Source organism: Sodiomyces alkalinus (assembly GCF_003711515.1).
Source record: "Sodiomyces alkalinus F11 unplaced genomic scaffold SODALscaffold_15, whole genome shotgun sequence".
Classification (NCBI taxonomy): Eukaryota; Fungi; Ascomycota; class Sordariomycetes; order Glomerellales; family Plectosphaerellaceae; genus Sodiomyces; species Sodiomyces alkalinus.
This window is the reverse complement of record NW_021167093.1, coordinates 714,410-734,351: the sequence shown is the minus strand read 5'-3', so window position 1 is coordinate 734,351 and position 19,942 is coordinate 714,410. Positions and strand designations below refer to the sequence as shown.

The 19,942-nt window shown below is 42.3% G+C and overlaps 1 protein-coding gene across 1 annotated transcript; it reads left to right on the top strand.

Annotated features, from left to right (window-relative positions):
* The first annotated feature begins 660 nt into the window (after window positions 1–660).
* SODALDRAFT_329487 (hypothetical protein) lies at window positions 661–2,222 on the top strand. The gene has a single exon (XM_028610962.1). It carries the CDS (start codon window positions 841–843, stop codon window positions 1,816–1,818), a length of 978 nt encoding a protein of 325 aa, XP_028462604.1. The 5' UTR covers window positions 661–840; the 3' UTR covers window positions 1,819–2,222.
* Window positions 2,223–19,942: the final 17,720 nt, after the last annotated feature.

The following is a 19,942-nucleotide window of genomic DNA, read 5'->3' as shown; positions in this document are numbered from 1 at the left end:
TAGCTATCGTATTACGCTTATAGGATCTTCTAGCGCGCGATTTTAACGTCGTACGCCTTTTAGCCGGCGTCCGTAAGGTCGAGATATTACGTAGGCGTACGCCTAGGTGTTATAGATAGGAAGGAGCCGTAATCCGGTATTATAGGCTCCTCGGGGAACTAAGTCGGATCGACTAGGCGGAGAAACCTCTATACGTTATTATAGGTGGTAACCGATTTATATAGGCGTCGCCAGAGCTCCTAATCCTTATAGGTTTTATACGTAATAGGGCTAAGATACGATATCTTAATAGCTATTTATAGATTAACACGCTATATCGGCGTAGCTAGATGACTTCTTAAATCGGTAGTAGTAGTAAAAGGGTAGGTAAAATAGGTATATCTTCACTTAGTAAGTAAGACTCTTAATTATCAGATAAAGCGTAGTTAAAATCGTCATAAAATAGGTCAAAATTTTATTAAGGTAATTATATATAATTATAACTGTCTCCGACTGTCAGGGAAACGCTACCACCGTATTTTATATAGTGCAGATTTTGCAAGCGTCCACCCGGATTATACTTTTAGCAATCCGGCCTATTACGTAACCGAAAAGACTGTGGTCTGTTCGACATCTGACACCCTACGTCACGGTAGATACACAGCCGACTCGTGTTCGGACGGTCTACCTAGGCGGTTTCCTGGCCCCTGTGTTTCTTCCGTACGTATGGAAGACGTCCCGTATATGGCACTCTTAAGATCTCGCCTGTATATTCGTACGACACATGGTCTTCTTTCTTCATGATCGATTCAGGCGACGTCTATCGAATTACACGACGTTCTCTAATTTAAGCCCCAGGTTATGGAGCCGGTTCCCGAGGCGGAGAGAATGGAGCAGTTCCACCCCTCTCCTGTTCCGTCTCTCTGCCTCCAAAATGCCTCCGCCAGTCCCTCCGAGTTTCAGCTTCTAAAGAAACCCCCAACAATTCGTCGTTCTACAGATCCCAGTCCGTCACTGCCGAGCTTCTCCTGGACGCCTCCGACGTTTCCATACCGGCCCCGAACTACATCACCACTTTCTCGCACCCATACCAGATCCAGGTCCGCAGTCAGTCTAACCCATGGTATGTCACGGACTCAGTCGATGCCCGGTGTTACCGCCTCTGGACATATACTGTACTCTCCGCAATTACGCCCAGCCAGCCCTTGTGGATCACCTAGTCGAGCTCGAGCGCCGCGAAATCCCGTTGATGAAGCCTTCCCGACATCTCCTGTACGCAACTCTGTCCTCGAGAAAGAAAGAAAGGGGCCGGGGCAAACCATGTCACCGCCCCAGGCCTTTTTGGCTTCCAGTACTACTACGGCTTGCTATCGGCGTCCATCCTCTCCGCTTCGCCACGCAACTCACGCCATAGTATGTCCCCTTTCTCCTATACCAACCACACCATCCTCTGTGCCTCCATACTCGTGTTCACGATACCACGATGCGTTATCAAACAACTATAACAACGCAATACTTATCCCATCCTCACCTCTTCCCTCAACGCCTACCTCGGCCAGGTCCCGAAGCCCGAGTATTTCCAGTTTAGAGACAATCCCAGATTCGCCAGACGCCGAAGAGGCAGCCATGGAAGCTGAAAGGATAGCTCGGCTGAAGGCCGCTGCTGAGGAAGCGGAAACAGGTGAACCGGCCGTTGACCTTAGGTGTGGGGGCAGCTTTGATACTCCCACTCGGGGTCGGACATTAGGTTTCATCTCCCGGGACAAGAGGAAACGCTGGAGCGTCTGTGGAGCAGAACGGAGAGGTGACATAGACCTAGAAACTATCTGGGAGGACTAGTTCCCCCATGTGGACTGTCAGTCTGACCGCCCGCGCGTCGATTCCCAGTGCGAGAAACAGGCCGTTTTCCATTCCCGCTTCGATTTGTTGCCAATGCAGTTCCTCTTAGTATACTCCTAGCCTGGGACGCGTTTTGTCTGTTGTTTTGACCTGGGGGAGCAATCGTAGCACCTGAAGTTTATCCTGATACCCTTTTCTTCACATAATTGCAAACATTTAAAGCCAGCTTCATTTCTTTAGGTGGGGGATAAATATATGTATGTCCTGGGAATTTCACGAGGGTCTAGAAGAAACAATAAGAGATACATTCTCGACTTGTTCGGCGTTGTAAAGGTATAAACTGTTCTTGGCAGAGACGATACGCCTATAATTCGGGGTATAGTAGACGATAGATTAATCCGAGGTTGCTAATAAGCTGATATTTTCTAAGAGGTTAAGTATTAGATACTACTATACACTTTCTTTTATTTATTAGGGTATTATTATTATTATTTAATATATAATCGACACGCCTATTAACCTCGGACGCGTAATAAGAGCAAAATCGATAAAACTATCGGGATAGAGATTATAACTACTACCTCCCTCCCGGGATACTATCGTAGCGGTACTATAATACCAGCGCTACGGTATAGCCGGAAGAGTCGTGGGATAGCGTCGCCCTGGCCTTAACTATATAGAATTCGTAACGGACCCACTTTTCGTAATATAAGCGCTCCCCCCCCCGCCCGTAGCAGGATATAGCGCGGAACTGATATAAGACTAAAAGGGGACTACCGCGCCCCCCGGAACCGAGAGTAACTAAGATTAGGGTAGAAATTTAGGCCTTATTAGCTAACAGGAATACGATTAATTAGGTCGTGGAGCTAGTAGAGGAACTAATCACGATACGTAGCACCTATAAGGACGCCGGTACGATACCGCTAACGCACCTACACGCTACTATTTATTATATTATCTAAGAGGAACTCCGAAAAAGGATAAACGGTATAAAAACAACTTAGGCTAATATCGTAGCCCGGGCTCCCGTAACAGTACCGCCACGGGACCCTATACCCCCTAAAATAATCCCTATTAGGTATTACTAGGAATTAATTATCCGCTAAGGAACCCTCCCCGAAGACTAGCCCCTTAAGGATAGGACCCTAAAGGAGATTATTTAAGCTATAAACGCCACGACTACCCGATACGATACCGTAGTAGCATAGAAGCTACTAAGCGGAAATATCTACCTTACCTTTACCGAAAGGGTATAGTAGTAGGCCACCTATAAGGAATAATAGATTAAGAAGGCTTTTAGTAAAGGAGTTACCCTAGCCGTACGTATTTACCCTATACTAGCTAAGGCTATCCCCCGGGAGGTCCTTAACGCCTTATCCGAAAAAGACCTACTAGTATCCTTATAGGATATAAACCCCGAGGTAAAAATTATCCGAGTATAATAACGGGTATCCCGCCGCGGCACCGGTAAGGTAGCGCTCTTCCTTATCGAATCGGCTTTACCGGAAGGGGTAGTAAGCCTTATCTAGAATACCCTCCTCTTTAAGGGGGGTAGCTATATCTATAAACTATTTAACCCCGACCTTAGCCCCCTAAAGTACTATAAGTGCCTATACTTCGGCTACCGAGCGAATAGCTACCCTATAACGGAGAGGGTATACCGTTACTACGCTAAGCCCGAATCGGCGTATCCCTAAGGCCTAGGATATTATAAAGCTATAGCGCCGGGGCGCCCCCGCCGCTACGCTGCTTATACCGGAGACTATAATACCTTTAACGATTTATACTAATTACTAAAGAAAAAGGCTAAGAAGACCCGCGAAGCGTATAAGTACTAAGCTAGGGACTTCGATATCACCCGCTAGACCGAAGCGGTATACCCGCGGTAGCCATAGATCTTTCCCCTAATTATTATCGCCTAGGACTAGGACTAACCCCTCCGTAAAGGTAGGGGTCGGCCCCTAAAAAGGATGAGGGGATAGGAGGGCTCCCCGATACTAGGCCTAATAAGCGCCTATATAGTCCCCTATAAGGCTGATAAGGCACCGTAGTAGGAACCCTGGAGCTAGACCCCGGTTATACCGGGTATATTATCTTAACCCCCCCCCCCCTTTTAATTAATAGAAATCCACGTCCTTTTATAGAATATAGGGAGGAGTTAGGCGCGGCGGGAGCTATTACTCCGGTGCCGCGCCGAGTACGATATAATAGTAATTTAGGAACCCGGCCTTAACCGCTTCACGAAAAGCCCCGTATACCCCTCCTAAGGGGTATACCGGCTAATCTAAGGAGGAGGCTACGCCCTCCTATATATCTATAAAAGATACCCGCTATATATATAGACGTGGCAGGCTTACCACGATACCTATACGGTTATATTCGGGACCGGAGATAATACCCTTATAATCTAGTCGATTTACTTAGAGAACTACTAGTCGGCTAGGATCCCCTAGAATACGCCCCTATAAGATATATTCGATATAGTACCGCTATAAGGCCGATATATCCTTATAGGGGACTTTAACCTATACTATCCCCTATAGTTATAGCTACCACGGTATTACCCCTAAGCCGATACCCCTACTTACCCTTATAACCCGATAGAACCTAGACCTAGTAACCCCCCCCGGAATAACTATATAGTACTGCCTAGGCTAATATACTAGCACTATCGACCTTATATAGGTAATATAAGGGCTCTGCTACGACTTCGGCGGCCTTAATAAGACCGTTATCGGGTTAGACTATTACTTATAAATAGCCCGAATCCTTATAAAGACGGATACTACGCCGATTACCACGATAATACCACCGCGAGACCTAGCTAGGCCCCGCTAGGTCTAGAAAGACTTTAACCCCTTATAGGTCTCCTAACTCGCCGCCACGTAACTATAGTAGACCGGCCCCCTTATAATACTAGCAGATATCGACTTAGCACTAAATAACCTAATAGGAGACCTTATAACCCTAGCCGATAAGGCCGTACCGCACCGCCGCGGGGGCCCCCCTAAACGCCTATCCACCCCTTAGTAGAACGCGGAACTAACCGCCCTTACCTAGGAAATAAGGCGCCTTTACCGTAGATATATATCTAGGAAGTCCCGGAACCGATAGGATAAGTTCTAGGAAGCGGAGAGGTGCTAAGATAAGGCTATAGCGGTAGCGAAGCGGCTATACTAGTAGCACATACTCTACTTGACCGGGAAGGATGATAGCCTCCTTTAGCGACTATAAAAATAGGCACGAAGTAAAAGGGGAGCTCCGCCGGACCCCTTATTAGTGCTACTACTATACTAAGATAATAGCGATAACCCGGTAACTATACACGTAGAGAAAGCCGAAGTCCTTAACCGGAAATTCTTCCTACCCCCCCTCCTTACCGCCCCTAAGCCCTTAGGCGCGGAATTCTCCCCGGGGTAGGATATTCGCCGCGACGTTACCGTAGCGGATATATAGGGGCGCCTTAAGACGACTAAACTATAGGCGGTATTAGGACCCGACGGACTCCTAGTAGGGCTCTTAAAAGCGTATAGACCCCCCCTATACTAAAGACTTAATGCTATTTTTATAGCGTGCCTCGAAGTAAGCTATTACCCGAAAAGGTACCGCCACGCTACCGTGGTAGTCCTTAAGAAGAAAGGCCGGCCGCCGGCCGACTACGGGATAATAAAGGGCTAGCGACTAATATTACTCTTTAGTATAATAGGTAAGGTCCTTAAGGGGATATTAGCCGACCGGATCGCTACCGTAGCGGAGGAGTATTAGCTCCTCCCGGAGGGATAAATAGGTAACCGGATAAGGCGAAGTATAGAGATAGTAGTATAAAGAGTCACGGAGGCCGTAAGGGCGAGTTAAGCCTACGGCGGCACCGCTTTAATACTCTAACTAAATATTAAAGGAGTATTCGATACTATCCCCTACCCCCGCCTCCTTAAGGTACTTAAAAGGAAAGGCTTCCCCTAATAGCTTACTACCCTAATTAATAGCTTCCTTTAAAACCGTATAGCCTAGCTACTACTTAATAGCGAAACGGCCCCCCCGCGGTACCTCCGGGGGGGGGGGTACTATAAAGCTCCTTAATATCTCCTATCCTCTTTATTCTCTACATCTCCACCCTATACGAAAAACTAAAAAGGGTCTTTAAAACAACGGTAATAGGTTTTACCGATAACACGAATATTATCGCCTTTAGCAGGACGGAGGTATAAATATAATACCGCCTCGCCGCCGTGTAGCGGATATACCTAGACTAGGAGATAGCGAGTAGACTATAGTTCGAACTAGCTAAGTATATATATATCCCTTTTATAAAGTCACGCTAGCCTTTACCTACCCCGTTTCCCCTTAGTACTACTCCGGTACCGGCGGCGGAGGCGATAAGGCTTTTAGGCGTTTAGCTTAATAGGAAGCTCGACTTCCGATAAAATACTAAAGAGGTAAAAAGCCGACTAACTACCTAAATATACGCCCTCTTAAGGCTTAGCGCGGTAGGATAGGGGTATAGCTTTGTAGATATAAGAAGACTATACCTTATAGTAATATAACTAGTAATCGCTTATTATACCTTGACTATTTATAAGATAGGGGCCGGCCCCTAGTATAGCCCCGTAGCGGCACTTATAATAATATAGAACCGGTGCCTTTAATTAGTAGCCGGAGCCTATAAAGCCACGCCGGTTAGGGTCCTCGAAAAAAAGACCTTTATCCCCCCCCTTAACCTATACCTCTTAAGCCTAAGTGCCCGGAAGGTCCGCCGGATATAAGAGGAGGGAACCGAGGATAAGATATTAGCCGGGGTATACGCCGTAGCGAGAGCCTTAGCGGCACCGAATCGATACTATAGGACCTACGCGGCCCTCGCGTGGATAGCCTAACTTAACGCCCTAACGACCTAGGCCGGAAACGCGGCCCCGAGGAAAGCCCTTATAAGGGAATAGGGTCGAACCTAGGCAGAGGCACGGAGGCCCTATACCTACGCTGTAGCGGTACCGAACCGCCCCCTGATATACCGCTCCCTCCGGAAATATAGAGGACTCCTAAAGCTATAGAGTACTGTACTTACCTAAATCAGATCAGAAAAGCTAGGCCTAGAAGCCTTCTTAGCAAAAATAAGGGTGCCGGGATTCCTAACCACGCGGTACCCTTACGGTAACGGGGGGGCAGAAACAGCGGAGCACGTGGTGCTCTAGTACCAGGATATAACCGAGGAAGAGCGTAGAGAGCTTTTCGATACCGTAGGGAGACCACTCACGACTAGAGGGGATTTATACGACGCACTAGACTATAACACCGAAGCCGGGACGATAGCTAAGTGGTTCCTATAACGGAAAAGGCTTAAGGACTTTCGCCTTACCCTCGAAGTCATAGAGGCCTACGAAAATAGAGATAACACCGAAGCGAGACCGGAGCGGGGACAGAACGGTATAGCGAACCAGCGGATTATTAACGGGGGTCCTATAAGCCGGGACCCTAGCGGTATCAGCACGGCACTAATAGGGCGCTACTAGTTATTATCGTCTTCGTCGCCCTCGGTAACGCTAACACTACTCTTAATATACTTAAGGCCCTATAAGGACTAGTTAGCTAACCACTGCCGCTAAGGGCTATAACGGGGCCGAAAGGAGGCTACTTATAAAGTATTCTAAAATCAGGTCTATCTTACCCTTTAAACGCCTTATCTAGCGAGATAACTCCTATACCTCCGCTAACGCGGTGCCGCTATAGCCGCGACCGGAAGGTAACGCCCGGTTTAGGGCCCGGCTAAAAGACCGGGACGCTGTCTCTAGGTACTCCTTAGCCTAAAAAGCTTATTGGTAAGGGGACTACCACGGCACCGAAAGGGGACGCTTATAGTAGTAATACCGTTACTACTAGCGGCCTTTACCGCTATATACGTATTATAAATATCTATAAGATACTATTACTGCTTTTTAGTAGCGGAGGGGACTTATTAAGACGATTAGGATATACTACTAAGGTATACCTACGGTACTATGACGGTATTAGCACGACTTATATCCTTATATAGACGCCGACTATTAGTATATTAAAAATAGGCTATACTAGTTCCTATAGTGTTAGAGCAGGCCTTTATTTTATTTAGGTATATGCCTAAGCGCTTACTATAACGTATATAACTACCCTAAGTTAGCCATTACAGCACCGCCTCGATACTACCGGGGTTTATATACGGTATACCCCGAATTAAGCCTTTTTTATAACGGTTACGATTATTATTAGTATTAGCGTTATTATTAGGAGAAGATATTAACGACTATTAGCACGTTACCGTAGAGGTATTATTACGCTATAAAGAGAACTTATATTAAGCTATTACTATTAATTACTTATATATATATATAGATAGATACTATACTACCTAGTTAACTCTACGCCGCTATGCTACCGCGATATTACCCGTAAAACACTTATAGTAAAAACTGCGATAGGAAAATAATAAGAATCCTAGAGGGGTTTACTAGTTAGTATAAGCCGTAATGATAAACCTATAGGACCGTAAGCGGGAATAGATCGGGAGGAAACCTATAACGAAATCGTTAGCGCTATAGGAAAAAGAGGGAGGATTAAGGTATAAAGGCCTCGGGGGATATTAACGATCTAATTTTTATAATAGGGTAAAGCCTTATTCCCCCCTACCTACCGCCGGATATAGCAGGAACCCACCTAGGGGAGGCAGGAGGCGCTTACCCCCTTACTCTCTTTATTAACCGAATAGAAGGAATAAAAGGCACGATCCTTAAGGGACGTAGGGAGACCGAGGCTAAAGAGCCGTAGCCGCCGTATAGCGGTAGTACGGTAGCGCCCCCTCGGCCCCCGCTCCACCGATAGAGATTAGCTTAGGCTAACTTACCTAACTACTAGCCTGCTTCACTTCCTATTAGCTATTAGCCTAAAGGTAAGATCTAGATATATAACAGAGAAGAACCGGGGCTATATCGGGCCCCGTAGCGGCACCTCTCCACCTAAGGAAGTATATAGAGGTTTTCCCCGGGTTTTACCCGGGTTTTCTCCTCTATAGCCACCCGAGAAGGACCGTATAGCCTAGGAAGGCTCCTGTAGATTAGTCAGGATAGCGGAGTAAGATTAATAATAATATTATTATTATTATTATTAATAATATTATTATTATTATTATTACTATTATTAATAATAATAATAATATTATTATTATTATTATTATTATTATTATTATTATTATTATTATTATTATTATTATTATTATTTATACCGAGGTTTATAAGCTTATTTAAACCTTCATTATTTATAATATCGGTATATATATTATATATATAGATTCCTTTCTTAGAAGCTTCTGTTAAAGCTATATCTTCGGCTTCGGTTATAGATAAAGCAACGACCTTTTATTTTGTTAAGGTCTAACTGATTAGATTATTAATTCCGATACAGTATATATATCCGGATATAGAAGTCCTATCTTCTATTATATCAGAAAAGCTAGCATCAGAATAATCGTATATATTGAGGTCTTTATTAGATTTGCAGTTATATAAAAGGCCTATTTTTAGAAAGCTGTTTATATAAGCCTAAATTCGATTTAGGGCTATAAAGTGCTCTTACGAGGGACTGCTTATATAGCGAGCATATTTATTAACGGCGTAGCTTATATCAGGTCTAGTATAAAGGGATAGATACAATAAAGCCCCGATTTCCTGTTAGTATTGTTTTATATCGGTTTTTAATACTTATTCCTGATTTAGAACGAGGACCGTTTTAGTTATATAAAGTGTATCAACACTTTTTACACTTCGTTTATTATACGTATTAAATATTTTATTAGTATAAGGCCACTGATTTAAAGAAAGAGTCTTATTAGATTTATTTATAGTTATTTCGTGGCCTAGAAATATGTGTATTTCACCTACGTCTTTAAGTAAAATTTCTTTCGATATTTCTGTATATAGATATTGTATTATAGTATTAGAAGGGCTTAATACCACCATATCATCGACGTGGCATCATAGTATAGTACGGTGTATTATATTATTATTATGCTTTTTATAATAAGTACAAATACCGTTATCGTAATCGGAGATACAGTAACCGATATTACGTAGTATTTTAATAGGAAAATTATATCAGAGCCGTGGGCTCTGTTTTAGACCGTATAAAGCTTTATTAAGCTTATATATCGTTTTATTCTTATTATTAGAGCCTTCTTTCTATTCGAAGCCTATAAGTTATATAGTATAGATATCGGTATCTATTTTAGCGTGTACGAACGCGTGTTTAACGTCGAACTGCCGGAAATTTCAGCCTAGGCATACGCCTAGTATAAAAGCTAATCTATAGCTTTCTGGCCTACAGGTGGTGGAAAAGGTTTCTAGAGAATCAATACCTAGAACTTAAATAAACCCTTATATACACCACCTAGCTTTATATTTTATAGCCTCGTTTTTATTGTTATAGTTTATTTTATATACCCAACGACCTCCTAAGACGTTATAGGTGTTATTTTGGGTAGTATAGTTATTTTAAGGCGTGTCGACCGTTATTAGATCCCAGGTTCTTTGTTTTCAAAGTTCTGTTATTTCAGCTACCATAGCTTCTATCCATTTATCTTTTTCTTTCTTCTTTTTGATTTATTACGCGCATGCAGCCCTAGAGCTATGGCGCGGCGCCTATTGCCCTAAGGGCTAAAGGCTATCAGGAGCTAGGTACAGTAGAATGAAGCGTAATACTAAACAAAGGAAATCCTCCGTAATAATCTGCCTAATCGACCTAATAAAATAGGTAAAATCCAAAGCAAAATAACTATACCGTAGAATCCGAGGTTTATGCCCTATAACCCTCCGCCGAAGCTATTTTAGTAGCTAAAAGATAGGTCTATAGAGGTTGTATTCCTCTTTTAGTACTAAATAATAGGGACAGAGATAGCGGTAGGCCCGCTAGGGCTTCCCGCAGGGCTTTTCGTTAGTTATAAAAAGGACAAGAAAGAATAAGGTGTGCTGTATCCTGTGTAAGGGAGCCGGGACAGAAATAGCGATCGTTAGTATAGTTTTAGGTCCTTTTTTAGTGGGTTTTTAGGTATCCGAAGCCGGCTTTTAACTACGTAAAAGCCGACTTTACCTATTTAGGGCCCTGGGTTAGTAGTGGTTTTTGGGAGAAACGGAGGTTATCATGGACTAGGCGCCTATAAAGGCGGCCTAACCTTACCGATTTACCGCTCTTTTCCGCCTCTTCTTCGTCGTTCTAAAAAGCCTTCTATTCTTAAATTAAGGCCTCGTTAACCCGGTATTGTATATAGCTAAGAGTAACTAAACTAACGTAACTAATAGCTTTTCCGGGGTCTGGTGCCCCTTTAGCTACTTTATCCGCTAGTTCGTTCCCTTCTATCCCTATATACGAGGGACACCACCACACAGAAACCGAAGTGCCTAGTTATTTAAGGCGTAAGATAAAGGCTTTAGCTTCTATAGCCTACTATAAGATACGCTAAAGCTTCTAAATAGCCGCCTATAAATTACTGAAAATATAGGACTTTAAAGGCCTACGCGTCTGCTCTAGGGCAGTATAGAGGGCCTGAAGAATAGCGTATAATTCTGCGTCCGCGACTTCGGCAGCGGACCCTAGGTTAAAGCCTGTAGCTTTACAGGGCCTTCCGGTCTTAGTCTACTATATTTTGCGGCTATAGCCTACGGGGGCCCTATAGGGGGCCTTATAGGGTAGCCTAGGGATCCGTCGATATAGAAAACAGCGGCCTACTCGCCTAGATTTTATTATATTTCTGCGAGGGCCTCGAGGTAGGCTATTTTCTAATCAAGTGTTTTAGGGCCAGGGTCAGGGTCGGTAGCTATTATAGGCCGGTCTTTAGGGGAAAAGAGTCTTAGGTCCGCTATAGGTTCCGAAGCCTATAGGCCCTCCTATCTAGCCGAAGGACCCTCGATATCCTAAGACTAACCTACTAGAGCCACAATTTCTAGACCTAGCCTATAGAGCTATGTAGTAGGCTATAGATTCTAAACAAGGGCGAGGGTTTCTTGGTTTTCGTCCCCTGGTCTCCTTTAAACGCTAGCGAGGAGCTAGCATTTAATAGGGTAGTTCGGAAGGAACTTTATAGTCCTAAAGGCATATAGCCTATTCGACCTAGTTAACCGAGCCGCTACTAGGGGAACTGCTGCTTCGAGTTCTAAAGGCCGTAAGTGGGCCCCCCTAAAAGCCCCTAGGGCCCTGACTAAAGCGCTGTATTATAGGCATTCTAGGCGGTCTACTCGGTTCTTTTTTAGTGATTTAGCGTCCTACTAGAGCTACGAGCTAAAATTAGCTAACAAGGTAATATAGGCTATATATAGCTGCCTTAGGGCCTTAACAAAAGGCCCCTCTACGAGCTAGCTAGCCTATATAGCCTGTTTAGGGCCCCTAAAGCTAAGTTTAGGTGTTTTTCGAAGTAGGGTTCAAAGGATAGCCTAGGATTAAAGCAGACCCCTAGCCACCTAATAGCATCTAGCGTAGGTTTAACTAGGTGCCCCCCTATAATAACAGGAGCGTCTTCTATGGAGCGTCTTTGATAGAAGTGACTAAGCTCTGCTGTTTAGTAGTCGAAAAGGACTTAGTTAACTTTTGCTGCATTAAAAAGGGTGGCTACGGCTTTTTCCAGAGTTTTAAAGTTTTTCCTGGTCGACGTAGACGCTTTAGATAGCTGGAAATCATCGATATAGGAGAGCTAAAGCCCCTAAAAATCCGGTCCCGCTATAAGCTTCCTAATATAAATCAAGAATAAGATAGGGGAAACCGGGGAGCCTTATAGAACCCCTCTATTTAGGAGAGTAGGCTACTAAATCTATGCCTTAAAGCCTAGTTAGATACGCCTGTTTACTATAAAAGATACTACCTATTTAACTAGGTTTAGGGGTAGTTAGAGTTCTTAAAGGGTCCTAAGTAGCTAGGGACGGGCGACGTGATCGAAGGCCCCTTTAATATCTAGAAATAGCGTAGAAATTACCGGATTTCAGCGTGATGTACGCTATTTCTCGATATAGTAAAAGAGGAGAAGGGCCGTATTAAAAGCTAAGCGTTACTTTCTACCCCGTATTTAACTAGGGTATAGAAGGTCGTGGCGAGTAGTAGCTAGAAAGCTTAGCCTAGTAGCTATTATTGATATTAATATTATTACTAATAATATCCCTAATACCCTTCGAGTATATCCTTCGTACTCAAACAAAGTATATCTTACCCGCAAGCCTAGACCATTCTCTTTCGAGTCAGTTCATCTAATACGAGTCCGATAAAGGATTACGATATTATTACGATATCGATCTCTTTATAAAGAAAGAAAGAATAAAGAATATTAACCCGTTCCATCGGTTCGGTTCTTCTATTCTTTATTCTTCTTCTGAATTAGCTTTCTTGATCTATACGCGCGCAGAAATTCTACCTTATAATCCTATTATTACCTATCTTATTTTTGTATTACTTTTCGTATCTTTTATCCCTTCCGCTTATCTACTATCTTTAAAGATCTTTAAAAGGATATAAGCCCGGAAAAGCTCGACTGAAGTCTCCAAATAATATATTCCTAAATTGCCTACGGTCGTAACCTAAAAAGAGAAACCCCCGATTCTAAATAACAGTCTCTATTCCTATCCGATATCCCACTCTATATACTACCGACACTGCCTACCTACCTACCTACCGACCTACGTAAATTAAACGGGTGCACTATTCTTTATATATAGATACTATAAGTACTATACTACGAGTACTATTCTAGTTATAATACTAGGATATCTTTTATTACTTATAACTCTTTGGTTCTTCTACCTTAGATTTCTGTACCTATATATTTTCCGACCGTGGAATCCTATATAAATATCGTGTTTTCTACGCGACCGTGAATCCCCTCGCTCCGCGAAGACCCACTTTAGAATCCTCGCGAATAAAGGAATTATACCGGCCCCGCTTTAGACCCGCCGGAATAAAGGAATACTGTCTTTAGAAATAAAGAAATTCTGTTATTTATATATACGGGTATTATTTTCTTTATCTACGAAGCTATTTTCCCATTTTTAGAATAAAGAACTATATACCGGCTCTACTTTAGACCCGCACGAATAAACGTATTACTATGGTGACTATGTCTATGCTTAGAATAAAGAAAAGAATAAAGAAAAGGACCTGTTTTCCTTATTTGTATTATAACTTTATTAGTTCTTATCTAAAATAAATAAAGTAAATACCGTTTAGAAGCTCTTAAGATACCCGTATAGACTAAACTCAAGGGAATTAACGTGAAGAAGCTAAAGGGTAATCAGGACTATTAAACCTGGATAATAGCTATATGTACCTATTTTATATATAAGGGAAAGATTCTAAAAGAGCTTATAAAACCCCTGCCTAAGGATACCTCTAATAGGGTAAAAGAAGAAGATTCAAAGATGACTGGAGATCTACTCTCTGCTTTATGAGATAGGCCCCTAACGTAGGTTTAGGACCTTAATTTTGCTTTAAAAATCTAGAAAAAGCTAAAATCCTTATACGAGAAAAAGGGGTTTTAAGTAGACTACGACGTTCTTACGTCGTTTTTTAACCTAGATATCTTAGAATTCCCTACAGTCGAGGCCTTTCTATATAAAGGCTAAGAAAGACTAATTATCCTTTAAGGAAGGGGTATTATTCTACCTAATAAGGTAGTTTTTACGTGGACTCTAAATCGCCTAGATATGCGATACGACGTAGTTACTTTGTAGATCACGTAGGCTCTTCGGCACGATAACGATAGCTATATATTCGATAAAATCGTTACGGAACTAATAGATACGTCAAGGAAAATCGACTATTCTATTTCGAAGGCCCTACTTATAAAAGCTTAGAGAAATTAGAAAGAATAGTCGAACGAAGGCTAAAGTAGTCAGAAGAACCTTTTCTGCAGTAACTATAAAAAGCCTAGATATCTGCCGACGAACTATTATTTTTTATACCCTAAAAAAGCCCCCGTAGGATAGTTGGTTAAGGGAAATTTAGGCTCGAGGAAGAATACCTAAATCGGGTAAATAAAAATAAAAAGCCTCCGAAGAAGACGGCACCGTCGAAGCTATCGATACGAGAGTCGAAAATACTTAATTTCTTCCGTTAGTGCGAGTAATAGAAGCTCCTAGGGAAAATAAGTAACGACGAAACTATTAATTTAGTTTATAATATACTGCCGACTAAGGAGTCTTTTTCCGAAGCTGATGCCGACAATGAAGCTAAAAATTAGTAGCATAAAGAAGAAGAAGAATTAGAAAAAGAAAAAGAAGATCAGGAAGAAGAAGAAGATGACTCGGATAACGAGGTTCTGTTTTAAGACGTTCCTATTATGCCTAAACCCCTACGTCTCCCTGACCCCTACGCGGAAGACCTGATAGATATTAAATAGGTATTTATCCTTTATAATAAACCCTAACTTAATACAACCACTTAAAATACTAATATAAATATAGAACGGGGAGTGGAAAAGATTAGTAGGATTTCAGATAGTTTAATTAAATTAGATTTAAATTTTTATATCGATAGTGGCGCTATAGTATACGTTATAGTAAATACAACGCTCTTTTCTACGTATAAAACTACTAAAAGTACTGCTAGTTAGGGTGATATAAATAAAATTAAAATAATAGGTACTGGTGACTATTATATTAAATTCAGGGATTCAGGAAGAATAATACTATTTTAGAACTGTTTATATATTCCCGAATTAGGTACTAATATTATCAACCTTCCCGTCCTATATAAGAAGAAATTCTACGGCCTTACAGGAAATAACCAGCTTATACTATTCCAAAATAACCAAAATAAAACCACCGACGTTTATACTAGAGCTGTTTTATATAACGGCCTCTACTAGGCTTCGGCACGGGCCCTAACGTACAGGGGGAGAACAGGGTCGTCACGGTTCTTATAGCCCTATAGTGCTATAAATATAACAGGAATAAAGAAGACTGTTTTAGATAAAAGAAAAGGCGTAAAGGAATAGTTAGGTATAAAGAGTACGGTCTTAGACAAGACCCACTTGAAGACCCACTCTTTAGGCGCATAAAGGAATATATAGGTCGTAGAATAAAGAACAGAATAAAGAGACCGAAATAACCGCCGGAAAATAATAAATAATAAAGAGAATATAACGCTGTGGCACTGCAGGACAGGTTATATTAACCGCACTACTTTAAAATATATAGGTAAGGATACTATAAATATATCTAAATAAGATATACTAGAAATACAGAGCTGTAAAGCGTATAGAAAAAGCAAGTTAGCTATGCTCGCGAATAAAGAATCTGAAAATACATATAAGGAGTTTTCCTACCTTTAAAAGGTATATATGGATTTATACGAGCCTATCGACCCTATAATATATAATAGAAATCGTTGGATTCTGTTATAATAGACTATTCCACACGGGATCTATAGGTAAAACTGCTTATAGATAAATCTAGAATAACTATTATTATTATATTATTATTGTTATTATTATTATTATTATTATTATTACTCCGCTATCCTATCTAATCTATAGGAGCCTAGTTTAGACTATATAGTCCTTCTCGGGTAGCTATAAAGGGGAAAACTCGGGATCCCGGGGAAAACCTCTATACTTATCCTTAGTTAGAGTAATACAGCTACGAGGCCAATATAGCCCCGGTTTATCCCTTCTATATATCTGGATTATACCTCTAGGCCAATAGTTAACGGGAAGGGTAGTAGGCTATAGTTCGGGTTAGCCTAGGTCGGTCGTTAGTAAGGGGGCGGGGGCTAAAAGGGTGCCGCGGCGTCACCGCCGTATAGCTGCTATAGCATGCCGTCTCTGGCCTCCTTATATCCCCGCGGATTCTACCTATTATTCCTTCTATTTAATTAATAAAGAGAAAAGGTAGGGTAGGTATTCCTGCCTCCCTTAAGGAGGGGGGTGCTTACTATATCCGGCGGTAGGCAGGGAGGTTAGGGCTCTGCCTATACCTGTAAAGAATAGTAGATAGTTAATATAGGGTAGAGTCCTCCTTTGTTCCTCTTTTCCTTCCTATAACGCTATAGAGTTTATTATAGGTATTTCTTATTACGTTCCCGCTTATAATCTTATAGGCCTACTATCACGGCGTTATACTAACTAGTAATAAGGTTTAGTTCTTTATACTTAATTTATAATTTTCTTATCTAATTCTAGTACGTGGTTTATGGTTTGTAGGTAGCGTTACGGTAATATAGGGTTAACTAGGTAGTATAATAGTAATAATAATAATAATTTCGATATTAACCTTAAATATCGTCTTAATATAAGTATCTTTATATTATAGTAATACGATAGTAATAGCGTACTAATAGCCGTAAATACCTTCTCCTAGTAATAATAACCGTTACTATTAATAAGGTATTATTTGTGTTATACCGTATATATTCCCCGGTAATACTAAAATAGTATTATAACGGCTAATATATAATAGTTACTTATATTATAGTAAGCATTTAGGAACCTATCTAAATAATATCGAAGCCTATACTAATACTATAAGCACCGGTACAGCGTGCTTTTAGTACGCTAATAGTTATCGCCTATATAAGGATAAAAGTCGCTTTTATACTATTAGGGTACCGCCGGTATATTAAGATAGTCTAACTAGTCGATAGGTCCCCCCCGCTACTAAAAAGCAGTAGTAATACCTTATAGACGTGTATAGTCTTTACCTATTAGTAAAGGCTACCGGTAACGGTAATATCGCTACGGTAAGTAGTCTGCTTTTGATATCGCGGTAGCGCCTTACTAATAGCCTATAGGCTAAGAAGCATTTAAAGACGGCGGCTTTATCCTTTAGACGGGCTATTACGCGGGCGCTACCTTCCGGTCACGGCTATAACGGCGCCTTATCGGTAAAGGTAGTTTTATAGGATATACTCCATTAAATCTATTGCCTAAAGGGCTTAATAGGTGTTTTAATATACTATTATCGAGCTTAAAAAAGTCTAACAGCGCCTATTAACCACGGGCGCGTAATAGGAGTAAAATCGATAAAACCACTAAGACGGAGATTATAACCACCGCCTCCTTCCCGGGATACTATCGTAGCGGCACCGTAATGCCGACGCTACGGTGCAGCTAGAAGAGACGTGGGATAGTGGCCCGATCTAGTCCACGTAGAATTCGTAACGGACCTACTTTTCGTAATATAAGCGCTCCCCCCCTCGCCCGTGGCGGGATATAGCACGGAACCGATAGGAGACTAAAAGGGGATTACCACGCCCCCCGGAACTAAGAGTAACTAAGATTAAGAAAGAAATTTAGGCCTTACTAGCTAACGGGAATATAATCGAGTAGGTTATAGAGCTAGTAAAGGAACTAATCACGATACGTATTACCTATATGGACGCCGGCGCGATACCGCTAGTATACCTATACGCTACCGTTCGCTATATTATCCGAGAGGAACTCCGAAAAGGAATAAACGGTACGAAAAAGACCTAGGCTAATATTATAGCCCGGGCTCTTATAGCGGTACCGCTACGGGACCCCGTCCCCCTTAAAGTAATCCCTATTAGGTATTACCAGGAACTAATTATCTGCTAAAGAACTCTCCCCGATAATTAGCCCTTTAAAGATAGGACCCTAAAGGAGATTATCTAAGCTATAAACGCTACGACTACCCGATATAATACCGTAATAGCACGGAAGCTACCGAGCGGAGATATCTGCCTTACCTTTACCGAAGGGGTATAGTAGTAGGCTACCTATAAGGAATAATAGATTAAGAAGGCCTTTAGTAAAAGAGCTACCCTGGCCGTATATACCTACCCTACGCTAGCTAAGGCTATCCCCCGGGAGGTCCTTAATACCCTATCCGAAGAAGACCTGCTAGTATCCTTACGGGACACGAACCCCGAGGTAAAAATTATCCGACCTTAATAGCGGGTACCCCGCCGCGGTACCGGTAGGGTAATACTCCTCCTTATCGAATCAGCTTTACCGGAAGGGGTAGCGAGCCTTATCCGGAATACCCTCCTTTTTAAAGGGGGTAGCTATATCTATAAACTATACGACCCCGACCTAAGCCCCTTAAGGTGCTATAAGTGCCTGCACTTTAGCTACCGAGTACACGGCTACCCTATAACGGAGAGGGTATACCGCTACTACGCTAAGCCTAAATTAGTATACCTATAGGGCCTAGGATATTATAAAGCTATAGCGCCGGGGCGCCCCCGCCGCTATACCGCCTATACCGGAGACTATAATACCTTCGATAATTCGTGCCGGCTACTAAAAAAAAGAGGCCGAGAAAACCAGCGAAGCGTATAAGTACCGAGCCAGGGATTTCGATATTACCTATTAGACCGAAGCGGTATACCCGCGGTAGCCGTAGATTTTCCCCCTAATTATTATCGCCTAAGACTAGGACTAACCCCTCCGTAAAGGTAGGGGTTAGCCCCCGAAAAGGATTAGGGGATCGGAAGACTCCCTAATACTAGGCCTAATTAACGTCTATATAGTCCCCCGTAGGGCCGGTAAAGCACCGTAGTAGGAACCCTAAAGCTAAACCCCGGTTATACCGGGTATATTATCTTAGCCCCACCCCCCCTTTAACTAATAGAAATCCACGTCCTTTTATAGAATATAGGGAGGAGTTAGGCGTAGCGGGAGTTACCGCTCTAATACCGCACCGAGTATAACGTGATAGTAATTCAGGAACCCGGCCTTAACCGTTTCACGAAAAGCCCCGTAAACCCCTTTTAAGGGGTATACCGGCTAATCTAGGGAGGAGGCCGTGCCCTCCTGTATATCTATAAAAAATATCCGTTATATACGTGGACGTGGCGGGCCTACCGCGATACCTACACGGTTATATTCGGGACTAGAGATAATACCCTTATAATTTAGTCGATCTACTTAGAGAACTATTAGTTAGATAGGATCCCCTGGAATACGCCCCTATAAGATATATTCGACACGGCACTGCTACGGGGCCGATACGTCCTTATAGGGGACATTAACCTATACTACCCCCTATAATTATAGCTACCGCGGTACTACCCCTAAGCCGATACCCTGCTTACCCTAGCGACCCGGTAAAACCTAGACCTAATAACCCCCCCCGGAATAACTATATAGTACCGCCCGGGCCGGCGT